Source organism: Mobula birostris, chromosome 18, assembly GCF_030028105.1.
Source record: "Mobula birostris isolate sMobBir1 chromosome 18, sMobBir1.hap1, whole genome shotgun sequence".
Lineage (NCBI taxonomy): Eukaryota > Metazoa > Chordata > Chondrichthyes > Myliobatiformes > Myliobatidae > Mobula > Mobula birostris.
In genome coordinates, this window is record NC_092387.1 from 8,209,249 (window position 1) to 8,228,080 (window position 18,832).

General features: G+C 47.5%; 1 protein-coding gene across 1 annotated transcript in view; it reads left to right on the plus strand.

Moving 5' to 3' along the window:
* The first annotated feature begins 1,642 nt into the window (after window positions 1-1,642).
* Window positions 1,643-18,832, plus strand: part of LOC140211785 (protein shisa-like-1) — a 31,657-nt gene continuing 14,467 nt past the window's right edge. Inside the window, exons 1-3 of the mRNA XM_072281935.1 lie at window positions 1,643-1,848; window positions 10,114-10,228; window positions 15,981-16,188. Coding sequence (XP_072138036.1) covers window positions 1,804-1,848; window positions 10,114-10,228; window positions 15,981-16,188 — 368 coding nt within the window. The 5' untranslated portion in view covers window positions 1,643-1,803. The remainder of the gene's footprint in view (window positions 1,849-10,113; window positions 10,229-15,980; window positions 16,189-18,832) is intronic.

Sequence of the window (18,832 nt, forward strand, 5' to 3'; positions counted from 1 at the left end):
TGGACTCACTTTCAAGGTCTCTTTATCTCATGCCCTCGATATTTATTGTTTATTTATTTATTATCGTTATTACATTTTTTCCTTTTTTTTTGTATTTGTAGTTCATTGGCTTTTGCGTATTGGTTGATTGTCGGTTCTGTTGAGTGTGGCTTGACCCGAAATATCGACTGTACTTTTTTTCCATAGATGCTGCCTGGCCTGCTGAGTTCCTCCAGCATTTGTGTGTGTGAGAGTTTAATTGATTCTAATGTGTTTCTTGTATTTACTATGAATGCCCACAAGAAAATGAATCTCAGGGTTGTATATAGCGACATAGATGTACTTCGAACTTCGAGAACAAGGTGCAGGTGAAGGCAAGTACAAGAGTCTGTGTGTGTGAGTATGTGAGTGTGTGTGTTTCTGTGTGAGTGTGTGTGAGAGTGTGTGTGTGAGTGAGAGAGAGGGTGAGTGTGTGTGAGTGTGTGTGTGTCTGTGTGTGAGTGTGTGTGAGTGAGAGAGAGAGTGTGTATGTGTGCGTGAGTGTGAGAGAGGGTGAGTGTATGTGTGTGAGTGTGAGAGAGAAAGTGTGTGTGTGTCTGTGTGTGAGTGAGCGTGTGTGTCTGTGTGTGTATGTCTGTGTGTGAGTGTATGTGTGTGTGTCTGAGAGAGAGTGTGTGAGTGTGTGTGTGAGAGTGTGTGAGAGTGTGTGAGTGTGTGTGAGAGAGAGTGTGTGTGTGTATGTGTGAGAGTGTGTGAGTGTGAGAGAGAGTGTGAGTGTGTGTGTGAGAGAGTGTGAGTGTATGTGTGTGAGTGTGAGAGAGAAAGTGTGTGTGTGTCTGTGTGTGAGTGAGCGTGTGTGTCTGTGTGTGTATGTCTGTGTGTGAGTGTATGTGTGTGTGTCTGAGAGAGAGTGTGTGAGTGTGTGTGTGAGAGTGTGTGAGTGTGTGTGAGAGAGAGTGTGAGTGTGTGTGAGAGAGAGTGTGTGTGTGTATGTGTGAGAGTGTGTGAGTGTGAGAGAGAGTGTGAGTGAGAGTGTGAGTGTGTGTGTGTGTGTGAGAGAGAGTGTGTGTGTGTGAGAGAGAGTGTGAGTGTGTGTGTGTGTGAGAGAGAGTGTGAGTGTGTGTGTGAGAGAGAGTGTGAGTGTGTGTGAGAGAGAGACTGTGAGTGTGAGAGAGTGTGTTTGTGTGTGAGAGACTGTGAGTGTGTGTGTGAGAGTGTGTGAGTGTGTGTGAGAGAGAGTGTGTGTGTGTATGTGTGAGAGTGTGTGAGTGTGAGAGAGAGTGAGTGTGTGTGTGAGTGTGAGTGTGTGTGTGAGAGAGAGTGTGAGTGTGTGTGTGTGTGAGAGAGAGTGTGTGTGTGTGTGTGAGAGAGAGTGTGAGTGTGTGTGTGTGTGAGAGAGAGTGTGAGTGTGTGTGAGAGAGAGACTGTGAGTGTGAGAGAGTGTGTTTGTGTGTGAGAGACTGTGAGTGTGTGTGTGAGAGAGTGTGTGTGTGTGTGACAGAGAGAGAGTGTGTGTGTGAGAGAGAGAGAGAGAGAGTGTGTGTGTGCCCCTCCCCCGCTTGGGTTTCAATGTGAGACAAATCCCGGGGGGAGAGGGGAGGCGTAAGGAGTGAGAGATGCATTTTATTGACTCCAGCACCGCGTTGCCGGGAGAGTGGTGTCGCTCAGTGACGGTTGCCGGGGGACTGGATCGGTTACGTGAGAGGCTTTGCAGAGTCCTTCCTCCCGGGGCTTCTGGCTGGCCGCGGTGGAGATGAGTCCCAGGTCCGCGCAGGAAGCCCTTCCAGCGGCATCTTTGCAAATCAGAGGGTCCCGCCGAGTAAAATGACTCAAACTTCGGGGAGTTGCACGGGCGGCGGCTGCAGATGGGTAAGTAGAGAGACGGAAAGAGTTGTCAGGCTGTAGGGCGAGGGTGAACAATCCAGCGGCGCCGAGCACTTGTTCAAAGTCCGGCGGCACGGCAGCCGAACGCATTCCCAGAGTCTGCGCCTCGGGAGAACTTGGAACAAAATCCCCTCCATCAGTCGTCTTATTAATTCAGTTGCACGGGACACAACTCCTTTAAACGTATCCACACGAGATACTGGAGGGCCAGCGTAACGCATACAAAATGCTGGAGGAACTCAGCAGGTCGGGCAGAATCTTGGTAAAGCGATAAGCAGTCGACATTTCGACCTGACATCCTTCATCACGGCCATGTGTGACTTACAGTCGGACAGATAATGTTAGAGACCCCGGAGAATGGCTTCCAATGTATTTACAATTCTGTCTGACTCCGGACTACAGTCCCGAGGGGTTGCCGCACAGCCTGCCAGCCCTGTTCCGGGTTAAACCGATGCTCCCAGTCCTGTTTCGGGTTCAACTGAAGCTCCCAGTCCTGTTTCGGGTTAAACTGATGCTCCCTTGCAAGATCTCCAGTCACCTTGAAATATCTGACCCCCGAATGCAAGGAAGTTTGGCGTCGGCGGTTGTTGGGGACGAGGCTTGGGATACCGCCCCGGCAGCTAAGGAATTAAAACAAAGTATATCAATAATTAAAAAAAAAGACTAGAGCCGGTCACAGTGAGAGTGATATTACTGATTGTTATATAAAAAATCAGGAGTAAGGGAGATAATTTCAAAATGAGGTGCATAGAAACAACTTCTCCCTGAGGTGGTGAATCGGTCGACCATCAGGCTGTGAACCAGAGAGGATAACTTGGAACATCTTCACTCACTCCAACACAATCTATGGACTCACTTTCAAGAAATCGTCCTCTCATGTTCTTGATATTTATTACTTATTTATGCATTATTATTTCCTTTTTGTATTTGCAGTTTTCTTTCACACATGGGCTGTTTGACCGTCTTGTTGTGCGAGGGTTTTCATTCATTCTATTGTGTTCTTTTGTATCTACTGTAAAAGTCCACAAGAAAATGAATCTCAGGGTAGTATATGGTGACGTGTATGTACTTTGATAATAAATTTACTTTGAACTTGAATTCCGCACTCTGAAGGGTTGTGGAGTCTGGATCGGTGAGATCCGTGAGCTGTTAGAGGAGGTGGGTGAAAGTCTGAAAGGTCGGGGAATTGGGTGCTGTCCGAAACGGCCACAGAGAAGAAGACAAAGCCTGGGGCCTCTCAGCCATAATGGTACAGAATGGTGGGGCAGTCTCGTTGGGCCGAGTCATCTACTCCTGCTTTCCTGTGTTCATGAATATCCTTCAGGAAGGGAAATGTGACGCCTGAACTCCAGACCACAGCCTGGTTCAACATTAAGTGCCCTATCAGAAACAGTTAGCGACAGTGAGAAGGGGCCTGTTGCCAGGAGCGTCGCGTTCTTCTCATATCTCCTTACAAAATTGAGGAGGCCATTAGACTCACTGAGTGAATGCTGGCTCTCTGGCATTCCTATCAGTCCAAGTGTCCCACTTATACTCTCCCCATGTTCCCATCACATTCCCCCAAGGTTCTCCCATTTGCCAACACACTAGGGACAGTCAAACGCAGCCTACACAGGGGACAGCATGGCAGTGTCGGGGTTAGCACATCGCTTGACACTGCCAGCAACCTGGGTCCGATTGCCTCTGTCTGTCAGGAGTTTGTTTGTTCTCCCATGACTGTGTGGGTTTCCTCTGCCGCTCTCGGTGTACGGGTTAGTAGTTTAATTGGTCACATGGGCGGCGTAGGCTCATTGGGCTGGATGAGCCTGTTACCGTGAGTAAAAAAATAACTAAAACACTTTTTGAGACACAAGAGGTTCTGCAAGTGCTGGAAGTCTTGAGCAATACACACAAAATGTTAAAAATAAACTTTGAAGAGATTGTTGTTTGGTTGTGATTGCTGTTATGTTACTGTCTGTGTGAGCTTGCTGTGCACAATTTGCAGTTGCATTTCCTGCCTTGTGAAGTGATTGAACTAGATGCCTTTAAAATGATGTTGCAAGTTGGAATTAAAATTGGTTTATTATTGTCACATGTACTGATATACAGTGAAAAGCTTGTCTTGCAGACTGTTCCTTCAAATCAGTTCATTACACAGTGCATTGAGGTAGAACAAGGTAGAACAATGACAGAATGCAGAATAAAGTGTAACAGCTACAGAGGAAGTGCCGTGCAGGTAGACAGTGACCTGTAAAATCATAATGAGGTAGATTGTGAGGTCAAGAATCCATCCTGATATACTAGAGAATCATTCAATAGTCTGATAACAGTGTCCTTCTGCCTGGTTATACGTGCTTTCAGGCCTTTGTATCTTCTGCCTGATGAGAGAGGGGAAAAGGGAGGATGTCTCGGATGGGTGCAATCTTTGCAGACTGCTTTACTGAGGCAGTGGGAGGTATAGACCATTATGTTAAACAGCTCAAAACTGCAAAGTTTTCTTTATTTTATGGTTTAAAAAAAACCTGTATAAAATAATCAAGACTGTTTCTTTTGAAGCTCCCCGGGATATTGTGACCCTAACATTCTCCCAGTACGGACCTGTGGGCGTGAATGGGGCTGCAATGAAACCCACCCCCAGGTCAAATACATGTATCACTCACATATGAGGAATGGTCACTTAAGAAACGCCTGCCAGCCCAAGGTTGTTCTTTGACCTAAGGAACTTATTAAAGATTTCATTTATATACCTTTCCTTCAAACAATCCAAGTATCCAGTTGTTTTTTCTATTTGTTATTTTCATTCCTCTGATTAATTTGCATTTCTTGAATTTGTTCTGCTTCACGCCTGCTGACCAGCTGACAATTCAGGTTGCAACTGGGGATTTCTCCAGCAGCCAGTCTGAAATTATCTCAGTTACACTGAGAATTGGACCCAATCTGAATAATAGTGTAAATATTTACCAGCAATGTAATTTTGTTTTAAACATTAATTTTTTCATTCTTGATATTTCTGTTTGGAAATTATGACTGATATGTTACTGACGTAAATGTGTTACTGTGAAGCATGCAGCTTGTTAACACATTCAGTTGCAGTCTATGTTACGGTTCCAAGTGTTCGGATCAGGCTTGTCTCTTTATGGGAGCCTTCCCCACACTGTTGCCACCTCCTGTTCCATCAGTGGTTGGAGATTGTAATTATAATGTAACATTTACATGTTAAGTACAGTACTAATACAGCAGTGAATTGCATAAATAGTATTAAATTTTACTTTTTATTTTATTTAGAGATGCAGCATGGTTACAGACCAGAAAGTGGTGAGGCATATGGATGAGTATTGAATTGCCAAGCCAGGGTAGACTACAGACCAGTGACTGTGATACCAGTATTGGTATAAACCGGAGTAGACTGCAGACCAGTGACTGTGATACAAGTGATACATGGCCTCCTCTACTGCCATGATGAGGCTAAACTCAGGTTGCAGGAGCAACACCTCATATACCGTCTAGGTAGTCTCCAGCCCCTTGGTATGAACATAGAATTCTCCAACTTCCAGTAATTCCCTCCCCCCTCCCTTCCTCTATCCCTATATCACTCTGCCCCCTCCCCCAGCTGCCTATCACCTCCCTCAAGGTTCCACCTCCTTCTACTACCCATTGTGTTTTCCCCTATTCTTTCTTCACCTTTCCTGCCTATCACCTCCCTGCCTCCCTTCCCCCACCCCTTTATCTTTCCCCTTACTGGTTTTTCACCTGGATCCTACCAGCCTTCTCCTTCCCACCCTCCCCCCACCTTCTTTATAGGGCCTCTGCCCCTTCCCCCTACAGTCCTGACGAAGGGTTCCGGCCCAAAACGTCAACCGATCTTTTTCACGGATGCTGCCCGACCTGCTGAGTTCCTCCAGCATGTTGTGAGTGTTGTTTTGAACTCAGCATCTGCAGATTATTTTGTGTTTACTGTGATACAAGTATTGGTATAAAGCAGAGTGGACTACAGACCAAATTAAATTAGATTAGATTAGATTATGAAGACACGCAGCCCTCTTTTATTGTCATTTAGAAATGCATTAAGAAATGATACAATGTTCCTCCAGTATGATATCACAGAAACACAAGACAAATCAAGACTGAAAAACTGACAAAAACCACATAATTATAACATATAGTTACAACAGTGCAAAGCAATACTGTAATTTGATTAGAACAGACCATGGGCACGGTAAAAAAAAGTCTCAAAGTCTCTTGAAAGTCCCATCATCTCACGCAGACGGTAGAAGGAAGATAAAAAACTCTCCCTGCCATGAACCTCCAGTGCCGCAAACTTGCCGATGCAGCACCCTGGAAGCACCTGACCACAGCCGACTCTTGAGTCCATCCGAAAACTTCGAGCCTCCGACCAGTCCTCTGACACAAAGCACCGAGCACCACCTTTGCTGAGTGCTTCAACCCTGGCCCCGGCAACAGGCAATAGGCAAAGCCGAGGATTTGGGGCCTACGTCTCTGGAGATTCTCGTTTGCACAGTAGCAGCGGCAGCGAAGCAGGCATTTCAGAAGCTTCATCAGATGTTCCTCTGTGCTTCTCACGTCTGTCTCCATCAAATCAGGATTGTGCATGGCCCCTACTGAACAAATACGATATCATTTTGGAGTGACACACATCAAAGTTGCTGGTGAACGCAGCAGGCCAGGCAGCATCTCTGGGAAGAGGTACAGTCGACGTTTCAGGCCGAGACTCTTCGTCAGGACTAACTGAAGGAAGAGTGAGTAAGGGATTTGAGAGGGGGAGGGGGAGGGGGAGGGGGAGATCCAAAATGATAGGAGAAGACAGGAGGGGGAGGGATGGAGCCAAGAGCTGGACAGGTGATAGGCAAAAGGGATACGAGAGGATCATGGGACAGGAGGTCCGGGAAGAAAGACGGGGGGGGGGACCCAGAGGATGGGCAAGGGGTATATTCAGAGGGACAGAGGGAGAAAAAGGAGAGTGAGAGAAAGAATGTGTGTATAAAAATAAGTAACAGATGGGGTACGAGGGGGAGGTGGGGCCTAGCGGAAGTTAGAGAAGTCGATGTTCATGCCATCAGGTTGGAGGCTACCCAGACGGAATATAAGGTGTTGTTCCTCCAACCTGAGTGTGGCTTCATCTTTACAGTAGAGGAGGCCGTGGATAGACATGTCAGGATGGGAATGGGATGTGGAATTAAAATGTGTGGCCACTGGGAGATCCTGCTTTCTTTGGCGGACAGAGCGTAGATGTTCAGCAAAGCGGTCTGCCAGTCTGCGTCGGGTCTCGCCAATGTATAAAAGGCCACATCGGGAGCACCGGACGCAGTATATCACCGCAGTCGACTCACAGGTGAAGTGTTGCCTCACCTGGAAGGACTGTTTGGGGCCCTGAATGGTGGTAAGGGAGGAAGTGTAAGGGCATGTGTAGCACTTGTTCTGCTTACACGGATAAGTGCCAGGAGGGAGATCAGTGGGGAGGGATGGGGGGGACGAATGGACAAGGGAGTTGTGTAGGGAGCGATCCCCGTGGAATGCAGAGAGAGGGGGGAGGGAAAGATGTGCTTAGTGGTGGGATCCCGTTGGAGGATAATATGTTGGACCCGGAGGCTGGTGGGGTGGTAGGTGAGGACCAGGGGAACCCTATTCTTAGTGGGATGGCGGGAGGATGGAGTGAGAGCAGATGTACGTGAAATGGGGGAAATGCGTTTAAGAGCAGAGTTGATAGTGGAGGGAGGGAAGCCCCTTTCTTTAAAAAAGGAAGACATCTCTCTCGTCCTAGAATGAAAAGCCTCATCCTGAGAGCAGATGCGGTGGAGACGGAGGAATTGCGAGAAGGGGATGGCGTTTTTGCAAGAGACAGGGTGAGAAGAGGAATAGTCCAGATAGCTGTGAGAGTCAGTAGGCTTATATTGGAGTAGGCTTATATTATATCATTTTGGAGTGACTGCGATACCAGTATTGGTATAAAGCAGAGTAGACTACAGATCAGTGACTGTGATACAAGAGGAATAAGGGGATCTCGATGAACATTGAAAGGTGTAAATAGAATGGAAATAGAAGGTCATTTCCTGTAGTAGGTGAGTGTAGGACCAGAGGGTGCAGCCTCAGAATAGAGGGATGTCCATTTAGAACAGAAATAAGGAGGAATGTCTTTAGCCAGAGGGTATGAATCTGGAATCCATTACCATGGATGGTTGTAGAGGCCAAGTCATTGAGTATATTTAAAGTGGAGGTTGATAGGTTCTTGCTTAGTCAGGGTGTCAAAGGTTATAGAGAGAAGATGGAGGAATGGTTGAGAGGGATAATAAATCAGCCATGATGGAATTTCAGAGCAGATTTGATGGGCCAAATGGCTGAATTTTTCTCCTGTGTATAATGATCTTACAGTCTCTAGTATTGGTATAAACCAGTGTAGGCTATAGACCAAGTGCTGGTTAAAGGGGTTTGTATTAATTGGCATTTAATGATCAGCATGGACACGATGGGCCAAAGGGCCTGTTACTCCATCCTTCGCAAAAGACAGGACCTCCTGGAAGCGACCTATTTCAGTTCAACTTCCTATTCCCATTCTGGCGTGTATGACCACGGCCGCCTCTACTGCTGCAACGAGGCCACACTCAGGCTGGAGGAGTAACACCTTGTATTCCATCTGGGTAGCCTCCAACCTGATGGCATGAACATCGACTTCTCTAACTTCCTGTAATGAATTCCCCTCCCACTTCTTTCTTTTTCCATTCCCCATTCTGATTAATTCTTCTCATCTCCTCACCTGCCCTCACCTCCCTCCTTTCTTCCATGGTCCACTCTGCACCTACCACCTGCCAGTTTCTGACTTCATTCCCCCTTTCCCCCCCTCACCTGGTCTCACCAGTCACCTCCCACCTTACCCTTCCCCCCGCCTTCTTATTCTGGCCTCTGCCTCCTTCCTCTCTAGTCCTGATAAAGGGACAAGGCCATCTATAGATGCTGCCTGACCAGCTGAGTTACTCCAGTGTGTCTTGCTCAGGATTTACATCATCTGCAGAATCATAGAATGTTATAGCACAGTACAGACCCTTTGCCCCAGAATGTTCTGTCAACCTTTTAACCTATTCTAAGCTAACCCTCCCCTCCTACATCATTATATGCCGTGTCCTATGACATGGGCAGTCACGGTCTCTGCACAACCATGATTGTCCTTGGCAAATGTTTCTACAGAGGCAGTTTGCCATTGCCATCTTCTGGGCGGTGTCTTTGCAAGATGGGTAACCCCAGCCATTATCGACACTCTTCAGAGATTATCTCAATGATTGGCGTGGCATAACCAAGACTTGTGATCTGCACTGGCTGCTCATACGGCCATCCACTGCTTGCTCCCATGGCTTCACGTGACCCTGATCAGGAGGCTAAGTGGGTGCTACACCTTGCCCAAGGGTGACCTGCAGGCCAGCAGAGGGAAGGGACGCCTTGCACCTCCGTTGGTAGAGATGTGTCTCCACCTTACTACCCAATGGCCCTCCATTTTTCTGTCTGTTGTTTCTCAGCTGTTTGTATGGTTGTTCACTTTTCATGGACTCTTCCTCTGCACCACCAAGGACAGCAGGAAATTGGCTTCTCTGCTGGCAGATGGAAGTGGTGAGAGACTGGACTAGATGTCAGCATCTCACAATATCTATCCTGACTCCAACAATATCGATGCAATAACAAGGAAGGCATGTCAACTCCCTATTTCATGGGGCAGTTGAGGAGATTTGGTATGTCACCAAAGACTCTACCAGGTTTCTGTGGATGTACCGTGGAGAGCATCCTGACTGGTTGCATCACTGTCTGGTATGGAGCGGCCACTGCACAGGACTGGAAAAAGCTGCAGAGGATTTTAAACTCATCCAGCTCCATCTGGGCACTACCCTCCCTGCCTTCGAGGACATCTTCTAAAGGCATTGCCTCGAAAAGGCAGCATCCGTCATTAAGGACCCCCATCATAAGGACGAGCCCTCTTCTCATTACTACCATCAAGAAGGAGGTGCAGGAGCCCAAAGACACACACTCAACACTTTAGGAACAGCTTCATCCCCGCCACCATCAGATTTCTGAATGGACAGTGAAACAACCCCTGAACAGTAACTCGCTGATTTTGCTCTTTTTTTGCACTACTTGTTTAATTTTTTAAAAATATGTTTCTTATTGTAATTTATAGTATATTTTATGAGTTGCACTGTAGTGCTGCTGTAAGATAACAAATTGCACAACATATGTCAGTGATATTAAGCCTGATTGTGTACTGTGTTTCAGATCCTGCTGTCATCCTTCGGGATGACAGTTAGAGGAGCGGGAAATCGTAGCTACAAACGGTCGCTCTTCCACCAGCTCCACGTTTTTCTGCTGCTCTCTGAGTTACTGGCAACGGGTAAGAAACCAGCGTTTCCTGCTCCTGAACTGCCCCGGTGTGTTACTTGGCCGCCGCTTGTAGTGTTACTCTGGGCACCAACTGTAGTTTGGTAGATAACACAGGCGTGACGCTATTACCAGGTTCAATTCCCACCGCTGTCTGTAAGGAGTTTGTACACTCTCCCCATGACTGTGTGTGTTTGTGTGACTCCATTTACCTCTCAGCCCCAATCTCCTTCTCCCCGTATCCCTTCATGCCCTGACTAATCAAGAATTTGTCACATCTGCCTTAAATATACATGAAGACTTGGCCTCCACAGCTGCCTGTGGCAATGAATTCCACAGATTCACCGCTCTCTGCCTAAAGAAATTCCTCCTCATCTCTGTTTCCTCTGGATGCTCTGGTTTGCTCCCACAGACCAAAGACATACAGGTTAGTAGGTTAATTGGTGACATTAGAGTAACTGGGTGGTGTGGGCTTGTTGAGTGGAAGGGATGTATCTCAAAATAAAATAAAATAAAAGATAAAAGAGCCAAGTCACCTTGTAATGATGTGGATTCCGGGATAGATATTAGCCAACGGAAAGCCTTGCTCTTTAGAGCTGTGTTTAGGATATTGGAAGTGGTGAGAGACTGGACGGGGTGTCAACATCTCAGAATATCTATCCTGGATCCAACATATTGATGCAATTACTAACAGTGGCTGTCATTTCATGATGAGTTAAGAATTGATTTGGGATGGACAAATTGGCCTGGCAAATTGTCCATGAGTGTAACAGCGAACATTTGCCCTCCTGAAGGACATTGAGGTACTTAGAGACATCCCAAGAGCTTCAAAGGAACTGTGTCCATGACCAGCTTTTTAATGAACTTAAGTTCTCCAGCTGCTGTGTGGGAACAGGAATTTATACCTCCAGATCAATCATCCGGACCTCAGGAAAATAGTCCAGGATCGTGACCATCAATCTACCCTCCTGTGAAGGGACTGGGCAATCAGCAGGACTGGCTAAGGTCAGGAAGGGAGGATTCATCATGCTCTTGGTCAGTAAAAATTCTGCAAACATAGAGACGTTTCCTGTGCCTGGCGTCACTTTATGGACATACAATCAATCTATGTACATAAGCTATCTGATTTATTGTTATTTTAAAATTATTATTGTGTTCATTATCTTTTTTTTCGGCGCTGCGTCAGATCCGGAGTAATTTCATTCTCCTTTGTGTACTGGAGATGACATTAAACAATCTAGAATTTTTAATTTTGAATTTTAAAAGCAGTGCATGAAAAATGATCCTTGGTGGAAGTTGTGTGAGTCAGATTGCTCCTGATGGAATTAGTGTGTCAATGAGATAGGCACAGGGATGAAAGAATCATGGAGTGCTAAGGTTAGAATGATCTCCTCGACACAACACTGTGGGCTGAAGGATTTTTACTGTGCTGTAGTGTTCTGTGTAATTGTTTCTTGGTGCATGCACGGGTAATGTAGTTTTGTTCGGATCCAGATTTATATATCACATCTACATCAAATCAGTGAGGATGTGCTGGGAGCAGTCCACAAGTGTCACCACACATTCCAGAGCCAAAACAGCATGTCCACAATGCTCAGGACAGAACACGATGTTACAGAAACCACGATGCAAGAGCATTCTTGGGAAAACAAACCTCCCATAACACAGGGGCTGTCTGTACACATACAGGAACAAGATATACCAGTTAGTTGTGTCACAACAACCACCTTGCTCTCAACGTCTGCAAGACCAGAGAACTGATTGTGGATTTCAGGAAGGGTAAGACAAGGGAACACAAACAGAGCACAGATTTGACCAAAAAAGCTACTTGTAACATCTTTTCTGAAGCAAATTGAGGTGAACTGTCACCTCAGTGAGGAAGCAGGTGGAGGTGAGGCTGGTTTGGGGGATGAGCCTCGTTGGAGGCATTGCGAGGTGCAATGTGTTCGATGCACACGGAGCCGGGGTTCATGTCGCTGCTGGAGATGGAGTGAGCGATTTGGAGAGGAGTTGGTGTGGAAGAGTTTCAGTGCCCAGTCGGATTGCTCCAACTGCTGAGCTGATTTGGTGAGATCGAGAATCAGGCAGCCCAAGAGTATCAGGCAGCCCAAGAGTATCAGAGCACCCGCATTCCAGTCCTAGAATGTGGTTCTACTCAGCAACTGGACAATTCAAACGTCAGTCAGATAGGCTGGAAGCCTGAGAGTCGGGCTGATTTCACTCGCAGTCCCACAATTGTTTATTCCTTTCTCCGCGGTGCTGAGGCTGTGAACTGATCGGGCTGCTGTGCTTTTCTGCCATGCTGGTGTGATGAAATGGAGACTGAGGCTCGGCTTGGGCCTATTGTGTCTGCTTGGGCGTGGATCTGGGACCCAGGCTGGGTTGGCATGCTGTTGGCTTCTATTGTTGCATGAAGGTGTTTTTTTCTCTATCTCTCTTTCTCTGCGCAGTGGTTTTTGGTCTTTTTTTACTGGATTATTTTGGTTTCTTGCTTTATGGCTGCCTGTAAGCAGTCAAATTTCAAGGTGTGTAATTTATACATTCTTTGATAACAATGTCACAAAAACAAAGGAGCTGGTTGTGGATTACGGGAGGAATGGAGACGGGTTAACTCCTATTAACATCAATGGATCTTGGGTTGAGAGGGTGAACAACTTTAAGTTCCTTGACATCCGCATCACTGAGGATCTCCCGTGGTCTGTACACACCAGCTGGGTGGTGAAAAAGGCACAACAACGCCTCTTTCACCTCAGACGGTTGAGGAAGTTTGGTAATGGGCCCCCAAATCCTAACAACTTTCTACAGGGGGCACAATTGAGAGCATCCTGACTGGCTGCATCCCTGCCTGATATGGGAACTGTACCTCCCTCAATCGCAGGTCTCTGCAGAGAGTGGTGCGGACAGCCCAGCACATCTGTAGATGTGAACTTCCCATGATTCAGGACGTTTACAAGGACAGGTGTGTAAAAAGGGCCCATAGGATCATTGGGGACCTGAGTCACCCCAAACACAATCTATTCCAGCTGCTACTGTCCGGGAAGTGGTACCACAGCATAAAAGCCAGGACCAACAGGCTCCAGGACAGCTTCTTCCACCAGGCCAGCTTCTTCCACCAGGCCATCAGACTGATGAACTCGCGCTGATTGGAGTGTACTCTATATTAAATTGACTGTTCTATTTATTATACATTATTATAAATTACTATGATTGCATATTGCACATTTAGATGGAGACGTAAAGATTTTTACTCATGTATGTGAAGCATGTAAAAAATAAAGTCAATTCAATTCAGTTCAAATGTGCTTTGAATCTTTGACGTGTCAGCCGATGGCCTCCTCTTTTGTCTCAATGAGGCCACTCTCAGGGTGGAGGAACAAGACCTCATATTGCATCTCGGCAGCCTCCAACCTGATGGCATGAACATGTGATTTCCCCTCCCTCTTCACTCTTCTTGTATTCCCCACTCTGGCCTCTCACCTCTTCTCTTCATCAGCCCATCACTCTCCCTGGTACCCCTCCTCCTTCTCTTTCTCCCACAGTCCACTCTCCTCTCCTATCAGGTTCCTCCTTCTCCAGCCCTTTGCCCTCTTCACCCATCACCTCCCAGCTTCTTGCTTCATCCCCCTCCCCTACCAACCTGGCTTCACCTAGCACCTTCTAGCTTGTCCTGCCTCCCCTCCCCCTGCCGTTTTATTCTGGCACCTTCTCCCTTCTTTTCCAGTCCTGATGAAGGGTCTCAGCCCAAAATATAAATTGTTTGTTCATTTCCAGAGATGCTGCCTGACCTGCTGAGTTCCTCCAGCATTTTGTGTGTTGCTCTATTAAATAAGATTATCTTTATTTGTCAGGTGTACATCAAAATATACGGTGACTTTAAAAAGTATTCACCCCCTTGGAAGTTTTCATGTTTTATTGTTTTACAACATTGAATCACAGTGGATTTAATTTGTCTTTTTTGACACTGATCAACAGAAAAAGACTTTCTTGTCAAAGTGAAACCAGATCTCTACAAAGCAATCTAAATTACAAATATAAAACACAAAATAATTGATTGCGTAAGTATTCTCCCCCTTCAAGTCAGTATTTAGTAGATGCACCTTTGGCAGCAATTACAGCTTGAGTCTGTGTGGATAGGTCTCTATCAGCTTTGCACATCTGGACACCGCTATATTTCCCCATTCTCCTTTACAAAACTGCTCAAGCTCTGTCAGATTGCATGGGGGTCATGAGTGAACAGCCTTTTCAACTCTAGCTACAAATTCTCAGTTGGATTGAGGTCTGGACTCTGACTTGACCACCCCAGGACATTAACTTTGTTGTTTTTAACCCATTCCCGTGTAGCTTTGGCTTTATGCTTGGGGTCATTGTCTTGCTGGAAAACAAGTCTTCTTCCAAGTTGCAGTTCTCTTGCAGACTGCATCAGGTTTTTCTCCAGGATTTCCCCATATTTTGCTGCATTCATTTTACCCTCTACCTTCACAAGCCTTCTAGGGCCTGCTTCAGTGAAGCATCCCCACAGCGCGATGCAGCCAACACCGTGCTTCACGGTAGAGGTGGTGTATTTTTGTTGATGTACGGAATTTGGCTTGCGCCAAACATAGCACTTAGTCTGATGGCCAAAAAGCTCAGTTTTGGTTTCATCAGACCATAGAACCTTCTTCCAGTTGACTTCAGAGTCTCCCACATGCCTTCTGTCAAACTCTAGCTGAGATTTCATGTGAGTTTTTTTCAACAGTGGCTTTCTCTTTGCCACTCTCCCATAAAGCTGTGACTGGTGAAGCACCCGGGCAACAGTTGTTGTATGCACAGTCTCTCCCATCTCAGCCACTGAAGCTTGGAACTCCTCCAGAGTTGTCATGTGTCTCTTAGTCCCCTTCTTGCACAGTCTCTCAGTTTTTGAGGATGTCCTGCTCTAGGCAGATTTACAGCTGTACCACATTCTTTCCATTTCTTAATGATTGACTTAACTGTTCTCCAAGGGGTATTCACTGACTTGGAAATTTTCTTGTATCAAACTCCTGACTTGTGCTTTTCAGTAATCGTTTCGCAGAATTGCTTGGAGTGTTCTTTTGTCTTCATGGTGTAGTTTTTGCCAGGATACTGACTCACCAGCAGTTGAACCTTCCAGATACAGGTGTATTTTTACTACAATCAATTGAAACACCATGACTGTACACAGGTCTCCAAAAACAGATCTCCATTTAACTAATTATGTGACTTCTAAGACCAATTGGCCACACCAGTGTCATATTAAAGAGGGAGGGTGAATATTTATGCTATCAATTATTTTGTGTTTTATACTTGTAATTAATTTAGATCACTTTGTTGAGATCTGTTTTCACTTTGATACGAAAAGAGTCTTTTTCTGTTGATCAGTGTCAAAAAAGCCAAGTTAGATCTGCTGTGATTCAGTATTGCAAACCAATGAAACCAAGGGTAGTGAATACTTTTTATAGGCACTGTACGGTGAAATGTTATTTTATGTCAACGACAAACGCTGTTTGGCACCATCAGAACATGCCCACAACTGGCATGTCTTTGGAATGTGAATGGAAACTCCTGCAAGAACGTGCAAACTCCTTACAAACAGCGGTGGAAATTGAACCTGAGTGCTGCTGTTGCTATGTTTTGCACAAACCCTTGTGCCCATTTACCTAAAGTGTCACCACCCTTCTGCGGCTGTGTGTGGCGTTGTTCTGTTCTGTATCTCTAACTCTGTCAGTTTACACAATCAATGATCTGACAGTTAACTCTTCACTGTCCAGTTTCTGCCTCTAAGTTCAGGACCTGTGAGCCGTACTTGGATGCTGCGGGAATATATCACCCTGGATTCTACTGTCCGCGCCTCAACGATGACCAGAAGCAAACATATTGCTGCCGGCAGAGTAACCAGACCCTCAAGTACTGCTGCAACAGACCTGAGTTTCAGGGCACCAAGGGAGCCAACGTGACCGAGGCCACCAGGAGCCCTGTGTATGTATGATCCCATCTCAGGGTGGGGAGAATGTGCCGGCTGCAGACAGGCCCAGCCACGTGGACTGGCAAGTCTGCTTTGTGAGCAGTCGGAAAATGTATGGCAGGGTTTGGTCTCCAGACCAGAGGTGACTACCTGACCCTGGAGACGCACACAATGTGCTGGAGGAAGTCAGTAGGTCAGGCAGCATCAATGGAGGGGAATAAGCAGTCAACGTTTCAGGCCGAGACCCTTCACCGTGATGAAACATCAACTGTTTATTCATCTTCATAGATGCTGCCTGATCTGCTGAGTTCCTCCAGCATTTTGCATGTGTGCTCTGGATTTCTAGCATCTGAGAATCTCTTTTGTTTACCCCTGGAGCCCACCACGTAGATGCTTGATTTTTTATGTATTCATTTTCTTTAGAGATACAGCACAGTAACAGGCCCTTCTGGCCCAGTGAGCTAGCACGGTCCAATGACACACCCGTGACCAATGAGCTCGCACAGTCCAATGACACCCCCGTGACCAATGAGCTCGCACGGTCCAATGACACCCCCGTGACCAATGAGCTCGCATGGTCCAATGACACCCCTGTGACCAATGACCTCGCACAGTCCAATGACACCCCTGTGACCAATGAGCTCACACGGTCCAATGACGCTTCTGTGACCAATGAGATCGCACGGTCCAATGACGCTTGTGTGACCAATGAGATCGCACGGTCCAGTGACACCCCTGTGACCAATGAGCTCGCACGGTCCAATGACACCCCTGTGACCAATGAGCTCAAATGGTCCAATGACACCCCCGTGACCAATGAGCTCACACGGTCCAATGACACCCCCCGTGACCAATGAGCTCGCACGGTCCAATGACGCTTCTGTGACCAATGAGATCGCACGGTCCAGTGACACCCCTGTGACCAATGAGCTCACACGGTCCAATGACACGCCCGTGACCAATGAGCTCAAATGGTCCAATGAAACCCCCGTGACCAATGAGCTCACACGGTCCAATGACACCCCCGTGACCAATGAGCTCAAATGGTCCAATGACACCCCCGTGACCAATGAGCTCGCACAGTCCAATGACACCCCCGTGACCAATGAGCTCGCACGGTCCAGTGACACCCCCGTGACCAATGAGCTCACACGGTCCAGTGACACCCCCGTGACCAATGAGCTCACACGGTCCAATGACACCCCTGTGACCAATGAGCTCAAATGGTCCAATGACACCCCTGTGACCAATGAGCTCGCACGGTCCAATGACACCCCCGTGACCAATGAGCTCGCACGGTCCAATGACACCCCCGTGACCAATGAGCTCAAATGGTCCAATGACACCCCCGTGACCAATGAGCTCGCACGGTCCAATGACACCCCTGTGACCAATGAGCTCGCACGGTCCAATGAAACCCCTGTGACCAATGAGCTCGCACGGTCCAATGACACCCCCGTGACCAATGAGCTCAAATGGTCCAATGACACCCCTGTGACCAATGAGCTCACATGGTCCAATGACACCCCTGTGACCAATGAGCTCGCACGGTCCAATGACACCCCCGTGACCAATGAGCTCAAATGGTCCAATGACACCCCTGTGACCAATGAGCTCACATGGTCCAATGACACCCCTGTGACCAATGAGCTCGCACGGTCCAATGACACCCCTGTGACCAATGAGCTCACACGGTCCAGTGACACCCCTGTGACCAATGAGCTCGCACGGTCCAATGACACCCCCGTGACCAATGAGCTCACACGGTCCATTGACACCCCCGTGACCAATGAGCTCGCACGGTCCAATGACGCCCCCGTGACCAATGAGCTCGCACGGTCCAATGACGCCCCCGTGACCAATGAGCTCGCACGGTCCAATGACACCCCCGTGACCAATGAGCTCGCACGGTCCAATGACACCCCCGTGACCAATGAGATCGCACTGTCCAATGACACCCCCAGTGACCAATGAGCTCAAATGGTCCAATGACACCCCCGTGACCAATGAGCTCACACGGTCCAATGACACCCCCCGTGACCGTGTGAGCTCGCACGGTCCAATGACGCTTCTGTGACCAATGAGATCGCACGGTCCAGTGACACCCCTGTGACCAATGAGCTCACACGGTCCAATGACACGCCCGTGACCAATGAGCTCAAATGGTCCAATGACACCCCCGTGACCAATGAGCTCCAATGACACCCCCGTGACCAATGAGCTCAAATGGTCCAATGACACCCCCGTGACCAATGAGCTCAAATGGTCCAATGACACCCCCGTGACCAATGAGCTCGCACGGTCCAGTGACACCCCCGTGACCAATGAGCTCACACGGTCCAGTGACACCCCCGTGACCAATGAGCTCACACGGTCCAATGACACCCCTGTGACCAATGAGCTCGCACGGTCCAATGAAACCCCTGTGACCAATGAGCTCGCACGGTCCAATGACACCCCCGTGACCAATGAGCTCAAATGGTCCAATGACATTGGTCATTGAGCTCATTGGTCACGGGGGTGTCATTGGACAGTGCGATCTCATTGGTCACGGGGGTGTCATTGGACCATTTGAGCTCATTGGTCACGGGGGTGTCATTGGACCATTTGAGCTCATTGGTCACGGGGGTGTCATTGGAGCATGGTCCAATGACACCC